General features: G+C 38.5%; 1 protein-coding gene across 1 annotated transcript in view; it reads left to right on the forward strand.

Annotated features, from left to right (window-relative positions):
• The window catches only part of HNRNPH1 (heterogeneous nuclear ribonucleoprotein H1 (H)), a 9,973-nt gene extending 1,990 nt beyond the window's left edge, over nucleotides 1-7,983 (forward strand). The window contains exons 3-13 of the mRNA XM_011960158.1: nucleotides 863-991; nucleotides 1,198-1,341; nucleotides 2,821-2,959; nucleotides 3,908-4,086; nucleotides 4,166-4,237; nucleotides 4,294-4,427; nucleotides 4,581-4,716; nucleotides 5,125-5,184; nucleotides 5,277-5,366; nucleotides 5,995-6,087; nucleotides 7,191-7,983. Of these exons, the coding sequence (XP_011815548.1) occupies nucleotides 863-991; nucleotides 1,198-1,341; nucleotides 2,821-2,959; nucleotides 3,908-4,086; nucleotides 4,166-4,237; nucleotides 4,294-4,427; nucleotides 4,581-4,716; nucleotides 5,125-5,184; nucleotides 5,277-5,366; nucleotides 5,995-6,087; nucleotides 7,191-7,309 (1,295 nt within the window). The 3' untranslated portion in view covers nucleotides 7,310-7,983. The remainder of the gene's footprint in view (nucleotides 1-862; nucleotides 992-1,197; nucleotides 1,342-2,820; nucleotides 2,960-3,907; nucleotides 4,087-4,165; nucleotides 4,238-4,293; nucleotides 4,428-4,580; nucleotides 4,717-5,124; nucleotides 5,185-5,276; nucleotides 5,367-5,994; nucleotides 6,088-7,190) is intronic.
• Nucleotides 7,984-10,011: the final 2,028 nt, after the last annotated feature.

Here is a 10,011-nt window from a genome sequence, read left to right on the forward strand (position 1 = left end):
TGTCTTAATTTCAGTTTTCCTAATCAAGATTTGGTAATTGAAGAGTGTTTGCTCATCTAGTTCTTAATTTGGCTCACTATACAATTGAAAACACTGAAACCCAGGGAAGTGTTTTTGCAGTCCCTAGGTTTCCTGAATATTTTCTATCAGAATGTGCTTGTTCCCATTATTAGACTGGGAAAAATTAGAGTGATAAAATTCTACTTGTGTGAAATTGACAGCTTTTGGCAAGACGTTGGTAGTGTTGACTTACTATCTGAATTTAGCATTGGTAACGGAAAACGACCTGTAAAACAAGAACCAAGTACACTGGAAGCCACCTTGCAGGGGGCAACACTGGGTTTGGCTTCAGCTGTGCAACTTGGAGCATTTTAGCTTGGTAACACTGATCCCCTTTCAGGTGAGTATTGGGCCTGTAATTTGGATTTGAATGAGAAACCGTAATGTGGCTGCTGGTAAGGTAAAACTGACAAATGCGCCAGACCAAAACAACTTGCAAGGAAGTATGTTTGCCATAAAGTCACGAAGTCCAGGCTTGATAATGTTCTGAGAAATTGATAAAAGATGTGTGATGTGGACATAAGTAGCAGGGACTTGAGAGAAATTCATTCTGAAACTGCTTTGAATATTGTATGTTCATGGGTTGGAAATATATCCCCTTGGGAATGAGGTTTTTTTTTTTATTGGAGTTTCAGAAGTTGGTAATATCGTCATTATATGAAGGCTTCACAAGTTATGTAATTTGTAGTGGCGACATGGAATAGACATTTCATCTGTGTCACCCAGAGGTGATTTTAGGTTTTAAATTCCATATTAACGGTTGTTTTCTTTCCAGACTGCAAAATTCAAAATGGGGCTCAAGGTATTCGTTTCATCTACACCAGAGAAGGCAGACCAAGTGGCGAGGCTTTTGTTGAACTTGAATCAGAAGATGAAGTCAAATTGGCCCTGAAAAAAGACAGAGAAACTATGGGACACAGATATGTTGAAGGTTTGATTTACATTGCCCTAGTTACAGTAAATAAAGCATTAAACAATAGAGGTCTTACCCCTTCTGAATTTTAGGTATTTGACTGCATGGAAATGGTCATCTAAGGGAGTTTGTGGCAGCTCTTCCTAGCTTATCTAAAGACCCAGGAAGTCTGAACTTTGTTATCTAATTTTCCAAAAGTGACTAATTCTAAGCACCTCTTTCAGTATTCAAGTCAAACAACGTTGAAATGGATTGGGTGTTGAAGCATACTGGTCCAAATAGTCCTGACACGGCCAATGATGGCTTTGTACGGCTTAGAGGACTTCCCTTTGGATGTAGCAAGGAAGAAATTGTTCAGTTCTTCTCAGGTATGTAGTCGTGTTTGTTGATGAGCAGTGAGTTTTGGCTAGCTTCTGCAAGGTGATTTAATAGACCTTAAAGTTGAGTAGCTTAGGTATTTCAATAGGTTGTAAATTGCCAATGAATTAATGTTTTCTTCCTAGAGACCTTCAAATAATTTAAGCCCATCTTAAAGGTGGAAATGAAGTACTTCCAAAATGTTAACTTTGCCTATATTTAGTATTATAGTTCAGAGTAGATCTTTCATTGAGGATTGCCCTCAACAGCTTAACTGCTTTTCCTCACATTGGTGTCCAGCTAAGTACCTCACGTTAAAGGTAAGATCCCTTAACATCAGATTAATGTGATGAATTAGGTTGTTGTAAATTATGGCAAGTGTCTGTATTGTTGCAAGAGACACATATTTGGGTCATGTGACCAGAATGGTCTAGTTCTGTAATACAGAAGTCGATTTATGAAAGACTTGGTTTAACCAGTGTGATATAAACTTACTGAAAATCAGATGTAGTGAGAGTAGTTTGAATGCTTGTAGTCTCAGTATCTGAAATAACGTGTTTTGAAATTGTTCCTGGGCCTAAAGTATTTGAATGTTTTTATGCTGAAGAGCTGATAAGATTGCATGTTTAACAATGTTAGATATTGTATATTTTAAATATTAATATTTATGATGTGATACACTGGAAGCAAGAAATCCTTTCATGGTTTAGTGTAGTATGTTAAAAATTTATATATGTATCAAGTCCTAATGTCAGAATTTTAAAAATTAAGTCTTGTTTTGTTTTTACTCTAAACTGGTGAGAATTGAATGCTATCTGTCACCGTTAAATATGAACATAATTTCATATCTTCTAGGAAAGTGCTTTAAGTCCTTTTTGTAAGCTTGAGAATGTATCCACGGAAAGGATTTTTCATAGACGGAATTTCCAGAAGTGAATCATAACTACTGTTAGAGCATAAGCATGCGTGATTGTGCTGTGTAGATCAGTTTTGTTGAAAGTTTAGATTGTTGTGTTTGTCAATTATAATTTAATGTTTTAGTTTTTATATGAAATGTTTAAATGTATACCTTTTTAAAGACTTGAAGTTCCAATAACTTAAAGCATTGAAATATAAAATGAGGTAAAAGGTGTTCTGAATTTAGTAAAACTGTTATTTAATGCTTAAAACTTAGTTGAATTCTTGTATAATTCTCAACATTAAGTTGCATAGATATGTGTTCTTAAGTTGTTGAATTCTTAATGCATCCTGTGTTCAGCAAGTTTTTTGTTTTAATATATACTGTACCACGGGTGTGTTAAGAATAGTTACACTTCGTAATAATGGAACTTCATATTATTGCAATGCATATTTAAAGAGTACTTGTTGAAAGCATACCATTCACCTAAAGTTAAAAATTCTGGTTTATTTAAAGCTATAAGAAGAATCATTTCTGGGCTTGTGATGTTAATATTGCCCCCCTACTGGGGTTATTTGTCCTTGGGTTGAAGGGTTGGAAATCGTGCCAAATGGGATAACATTGCCGGTGGACTTCCAGGGGAGGAGTACGGGGGAGGCCTTCGTGCAGTTTGCTTCACAGGAAATAGCTGAAAAGGCTCTAAAGAAACACAAGGAAAGAATAGGGCACAGGTGGGGATGGATGGTTGGTTGGATATGTCACTTTTCTTATGGTAAACAGTTAAATCCATATTCTCTCTGCTTAAAAGAAGAAATTAATGTTTTGTAGTCCTAGGTAATTGATGTTTTGCCATGATTTCCAAACTTTTCTTGTGTCAGTCCCATGTTACACGCAAACTAAATTTTAGGTTTAAAATTTGTCCCTAGTTAATTGGTCTACTTGACAATTTTGTGAGCCTTATTAACCCCAATCAATAGAGTTGAGAGACTATGGCTTTAAAAAATTAATGCAAACCTGGCTTTAGCTGTAATAACACCCACCTAGAGTAAATTAATATTACCATAAGAAAATGTGATACTTTCTGATCTTGTTTTTAAAGTTGAAATGCAACAAACTTTTTCTTGCTGTATATAAATATTCTGCATAGTATTAATAAGCATAGCTTTCAAGAAATTGTCACAAAAGGTTTTATTCTCTTTGCTTGTGACTATTTTTCATTGAAGCATGCGCTTACCTATGCTGATTCTTACTAAAAGCATAGGCTGGGGTATTTATTGGCGAAAGGAAATGTGTAGTGTGGGCTAGACTGTTGGTGGAGGCTGGCTTTTTAGCCCACTTGCTGTACATGCTGCCAATGGATTTAAGACTTGAAATGTTGAAAGTTGAGTGGAATTATTTCCCTCCTAAAACATTTATTTACAGTACTCCTCTCTACCCCTAAGGTTGGGCTCTGCCTCAAGAGGAGTGAGTGTTTTTTTCTGTAAAGTTGACATTGTCTTACTGTTTATTGAGTGAATTTCTGGTCATTGCCTATGCAAATATAAGAAATCTGGCTTTAAATATTAGTCAGTTTCATGGCTATGACTAGATTGTGTTTCTTGTATAACTAAATAACCTGTATAAAATGAACTAATGTTTTCTCTCCCCTCCCTACCCCTTCCTTATGAACGATGCTTTAGGTATATTGAGATCTTTAAGAGCAGTAGAGCTGAAGTTAGAACTCATTATGATCCACCACGAAAGCTTATGGCCATGCAGCGGCCAGGTCCCTATGACAGACCTGGGGCTGGCAGAGGGTATAACAGCATTGGCAGAGGAGCTGGCTTTGAGAGGATGAGGCGCGGTGCTTATGGTGGAGGTATGGGAGAATTTGCAAGGTTTGGCAGGTAATCCGTTCCTTTGTTTTTTTGTTTGATGGATTGTACTTTGTCTTACAGGCTACGGAGGCTATGACGATTACAATGGCTATAATGATGGCTATGGATTTGGGTCAGATAGATTTGGAAGAGGTAAGGTAAGAATTGAATTTCTCAGTTGAAGGATGCTTACACTCTTGTCCATCTAGACCTCAATTACTGTTTTTCAGGAATGTCTGATCACAGATACGGGGATGGTGGCTCTACTTTCCAGAGCACAACAGGACACTGTGTACACATGCGTGGATTACCTTACAGAGCTACTGAGAATGACATTTATAATGTAAGTGTGGGATGAACTCGCAAGTCAGTATTTCAGTATGGCAGTAAAAGTCTGAGCCTTACTCTATAAATGTGAGCACTGTGTTAGAAATTGTAGTTTTATTTTGCAACATTAGAAAGTTGATTTAATTCTTTGAAATGCCTTGTGTTGTAGTTTTTTTCACCACTCAATCCTGTGAGAGTACACATTGAAATTGGTCCTGATGGCAGAGTAACTGGTGAAGCAGATGTCGAGTTTGCAACTCATGAAGATGCCGTGGCAGCTATGTCAAAAGACAAAGCAAATATGCGTAAGTGTGATGGAGCGTTTGTGGGCTCTTAACAGGTGATTGCATGACTAACATTTACAATAGAGAAATGGAAAAATAAGGATATATGAGAAGTTTCCTCTCCAGTAATAGATTAATTATTGGGAAATGGGGGGCAGTGTGTTGAAGAAGCTTTGGGTTTTAAAAATTAGTATGATGGATTTGTGATACCCACATCTTGAAGTGTATATCCTTAATTGACAATATAGATGAATATGTAAAGGCTAGATATTGCAGTTAAAGTAGATCACCTAAGAGAAGTAGCTAGAATTTTCTTTGCCACAAAGTATTTGAAGTTCACAGATCTACTTGTTTAAAAAGTTTATAAAAGTGCTTATCCTGTTTTGTTTCACCAACAAACATTTTCAAACTTTTTTTTTCTCATTTCAGAACACAGATATGTAGAACTCTTCTTGAATTCTACAGCAGGAGCAAGCGGTGGTGCTTACGGTAGCCAAATGCTAGGAGGCATGGGTTTGTGTAAATATCACTTTAGTGTCTTTTTTTTAAGCTAACCTTGTATGCCTTTTCTCTCATTTCAGAACACAGATATGTAGAACTCTTCTTGAATTCTACAGCAGGAGCAAGCGGTGGTGCTTATGGTAGCCAAATGATGGGAGGCATGGGCTTGTGTAAATATCGTTAGTTTTTTTAAAAACCAAAACGTTTATATCTGTATAAGTTGTTTATTTATTTAATAAGTTTAGCATAACAAACTTAGGCAAAGAAAGCAGTTTCTTGATATTTGAATTTTGTATCTGGCTTACTTAAATCCTTGTGTTATGAAGTTCCTTAGGATAGATAATTCAAATAAGATTTAAGTACTATTGGGGGAGGGGACTACGGAGTGAAACTACTTAAATTTTCTGAGTATAAAGTTTAAAGTAGCAAAATAGGATTAAGATAAATGTGGGCATAATTAGGTGTATTGACATGCCTTTGATATATCTAAGGGGGGACCCCACTAAATCCAGTCAAGCAGTTTCATAAGATCTTCACAAAATGCCTCTACTTAGGGAATCTTGTGGATTTTAGTCCTGCTGATGTATATACCGTTAGCACTTTAGTTTATAAATATTAGAGTAGCTCAGATGATGGATAGAAGGGTAGCCCGGTTATAGACAGTAGGCAGAAGGAGGCAGAGGGTTATAGTAATAAAAGATAAAGACTGGAAAATGTAGATATAGAATTACAAGCCGGGTACCACCAGGTACCACATTACATAACGAACAAGGTTCTAAAGTTTTCTTAACTTAACAGCAAACCAGTCCAGTTACGGTGGCCCAGCCAGCCAGCAGCTGAGTGGTGGTTATGGAGGCGGCTATGGTGGCCAGAGCAGCATGAGTGGATACGGTAAGCCTGTTTTTTTAATATACTTAGAATTAAGTTTTAGGCAGGTTTCTTTAGTTGGGAAGATGGAGGCTCCTTTTTGGTGAAATTGGATTATTAAATGTATGCTTTCAATCCAAATGTAACTGTTTTTACTAGCTTAATTTTCAGAAACAATCAATCATTGGGAGGGGGAAGTGTTCTGTGAATAAAAAACTAGTCATTGCAACTGGAATACTGTCGAGCTAGAAAATATCTGCTTCCATTTATTAAAACATTAAATAAAGTTGTTCGGTTTTTTGTCTTTTGGTTAGCATTACATCAATTTTAGATGGAGGGAGAATTTGGAATAGTAGAATGGTGGTTGGGTTCAGGACTGTATTTATTAGTCAGTTAACCTAGGATTGGTTTTATTTATTTTTTTTCAATTGGTCTAAAGAATGGTGATTTTGGTATTATAGTCTTACCCTACAAAATCCTTTTGCAGACCAAGTTTTACAGGAAAACTCCAGTGATTTTCAATCAAACATTGCATAGGTAAATATTTTCTCAAAAAATATAATTTAAATTCCCAATAGCAAATACTGATACGTTGTAATAATACTTTCTATAGCAGTCAACGGCTCTGACTTAACTCCATGGAGGCTGCCATTTGGGCACAGTGAGTTGCCTTTAGTCCACCTTGGTTGTCTCACTTCCTGCCCACCATGAATAGGAAAAGCAAGAGACTTCCCCTGTGCTCCCTTTTCTCAAATGCCATTTGAGGGACACATTGTGAATGTTTATGGTAAATTTTTTAAAAAAATGCATTGTGTAGCTTAAAAATACGAAGTAATTTTGCAATTTTTGAAAAACACTAGTTTTCCTTTAAACTTAATTTTTCATGTTGATCCTGAAGAATCCGTTAAAATGGTAGCACAAGAGTCTGGCAAGTTGGTACTACAGAGAAAAGGGGTTAATTGAGGCTTGTTTGGAGTCGGGATTCCCCTTTCCCAAACATGCGTCTCGCCACTTGGACAGCAGCCATTTGTACTCGTATACTTTTTAAATTTTTTCTTGGAATACTATATTTTATTTGGCTGGTAGTCTGACATTACTCCTAACTTGTCAAATTGATCTCTTTACAGGTAACCAAGGAGCAATGAACAGCAGCTACTACAGTAGTGGAAGCCGTGCATCTATGGGCGTGAACGGAATGGGAGGGATGTCTAGCATGTCCAGTATGAGTGGTGGATGGGGAATGTAATTGATCTATCCTGATCACTGACTCTTGGTCAACTTTTTTTTTTTTTTTTAAGAAAAAAAACTTCAGTTTAACAGTTTCTGCAATACAAGCTTGTGATTTATGCTTACTCCAAGTGGAAATCAGGATTGTTATGAAGACTTAAGGCCCAATATTTTTGAATACAATACTCAATCTAGGATGTAACAGTGAAGCTGAGTAAAGTATAACTGTTAAACTTAAGTTCCAGCTTTTCTCAAGTTAGTTATAGGATGTACTTAAGCAGTAAGCGTATTTAGGTAAAAGCAGTTGAATTATGTTAAATGTTGCCCTTTGCCACGTTACATTGAACACTGTTTGGATGCATGTTGAAAGACATGCTTTTATTTTTTTGTAAAACTCAATATAGGAGCTATGTCTACAATTAAAAGTGAAACATTTTGGCATGTTCGTTAATTCTAGTTTCATTTAATAACCTGTAAGGCACGTAAGTTTAAGCTTTTTTTCTTTTCTTTTTTTTTTTTTTTAAGTTAATGGGAAAATTTTGAGACGCAATACCAGTACTTTAGGATTTTGGTCTTGGTGTTTGTATGAAATTCTGAGGCCTTGATTTAAATCTTCCATTGTATTGTGATTTCCTTTTAGGTATATTGCGCTAAGTGAAACTTGTCAAATAAATCCTCCTTTTAAAAACTGCACTCTGTCTTGTCTGTGCTTCAGTGTCATGTGGACTGAGTCTTGGTGCTCTGTGCCCACCTGGGGCCTAGGGCCACATCTCTGGCTGTGGCAGAGAGGCTTGGCAGTTGAGGCTGTTGTGTAGATGTCTTCAGACTTCCCTCCAGTGCAACTGAAGGTAAACTCGTCTTTGGGGCCCTTGTGGAAGGGCTGTATGTCATTTGGCTGCACAGGACCTGATCTGAACTTGCCTATAACTTGTTAAGCACTTGGACAAAGCAAAGGGGGAGGTGCCAGTGCCCTCACTGCATGGCCTGCATATCTATGAGGCCTTCATGCTTGGCTGGGAAGGTGCTGGAGGCACGGGAGGTAATGATGAATATGTGGGTTTCTTCTAGCTCACGGGTGGTTTTTTTTTTCTTTTTTGAGGCGGAGTCTTAGTCGTCTCAGGCTGGATTGCAGTGGCGTGATCTCGGCTCACCTGCAACCTCCACCTTGCAGACTGAAGCCATTCTCCTGCCTCAGCCTCCCAAGTAGCTGGGGTTACAGGTGCCCGCCACCACTCCAGGCTAATTTTTTTGTATTTCTGGTAGACAACGGGGTTTCACAATGTTGGCCAGTCTGGTCTCCAATTCCTGACCTTGTGATCTGCCCACCTCAGCCTCCCAAAGTGCTGGGATTATAGGCTTGAGCCACTGTTCCAGCCTTCACAGATGGTTTTTCAAATTGAGGTTTTGAACTTTTAAATTTTTGGCTCATTCCTAAACATCAATTCCACTTGGAAGCGGAATTACATGTCAATTGCCTTAGATAGAGTGGTAAGTAGTGATTGAGAGCTAATGTAACTAGTTTAAATGAACTCGAAATATATCCCCGTTTTCGTAGTTCAGAGCTCCAACATGATGCTAGGAAGTATTCAAGCTGCTTTAAAGTGTACCTGAGTGCCACACTTTGAGATGAATTCAGGAGTCCTTTATTAGCCGGCGACCGAGAGACCACTAAGGCACGAAATTCTCTCCGAAGGGGCTAGATTTTGATACTTTGTTTAGAGATGGGAGGGAGATTCTAGCTGCAGCAATCTTACAGAAGAAAAACACAAAAAAGTTGAAAAGACAAATGGTTACAGGAAAACAGTTCCAGGTGCAGGGGCTTTAAATTCATCACAAGGTGATAGGTGTGGAGGCTCTGGCGTTACCTATGGGACAAACGGGGCTTTATGGTACCATCTCCGAGTAAATTGCTGGGAACTGCTTGCCTCAGCACCTTATCGGTTAATTGCACTCGGATAAGCTGAGAGCTTACACAAGTTAAGTCCTTGAGGAAGCCGGTGGGTGAGGAGCCCTTGATATCTCGTAAATGAAGGAGCCAAATGGGGGCTGTCCGGCTTTCTAAGCTAAGGGAGAGTCTGTTCATACTAAAAACAAGATCAGGTATCTAAGGGAGAGTCTGTTCACTCAATACAAGGTTGGGTATTAGAAAAGCAGTCCTGGAAAGGACGGTCCCAGAGTTCCTTCAGTAGATGCTTAGGGGCCCGGCAGCTACTCATCCCATTAGATTCAAGTTCCTGATAATGAAATGAGAATAAATGTAGCGTCTGAGCTAGGCTGTCAGATAGGCTTGTGCTCTTTAAAGCAAAGTAGATAAGTTTTCTCTTGAGTTTGTTGTTGGGGTAGGGCTAGGTAGGTTTGACAGAGTGGCTTAGTATCGGTCATTTCTAACCATCTGCCCACAGGAGCAGTGCATGCAGGAGACATGGAAGGAGGGCTTTGTAGATCCTACCTTGCTTGCCCTACCAGGTTGCCCCATCAGGACTGGACACTAGCAGAGGGAAGCGTCTGGCGTATGTGTTGTTGGTTTTGTCTTTGGCAGGTCTAGAGAGAGCAGCAGTTGGCGGGGGAGGCAGTGTTGAGAGTTGCTGAGCTGTGTTCTAAGCCTGGTTACTGCCCTTGAGATCTTGTGTTAATAGTTTGGTACTGAGGCCCAGTATTGAGAAGGATTGAGGGTTCCTTCTCTGGGTCCTGAGTTAACTGTGGTACATTTAGGGATAAAGC

The sequence above is a fragment of the Colobus angolensis genome, unplaced genomic scaffold (genome assembly GCF_000951035.1).
Source record: "Colobus angolensis palliatus isolate OR3802 unplaced genomic scaffold, Cang.pa_1.0 Scaffold509, whole genome shotgun sequence".
NCBI classification, from domain to species: Eukaryota; Metazoa; Chordata; class Mammalia; order Primates; family Cercopithecidae; genus Colobus; species Colobus angolensis.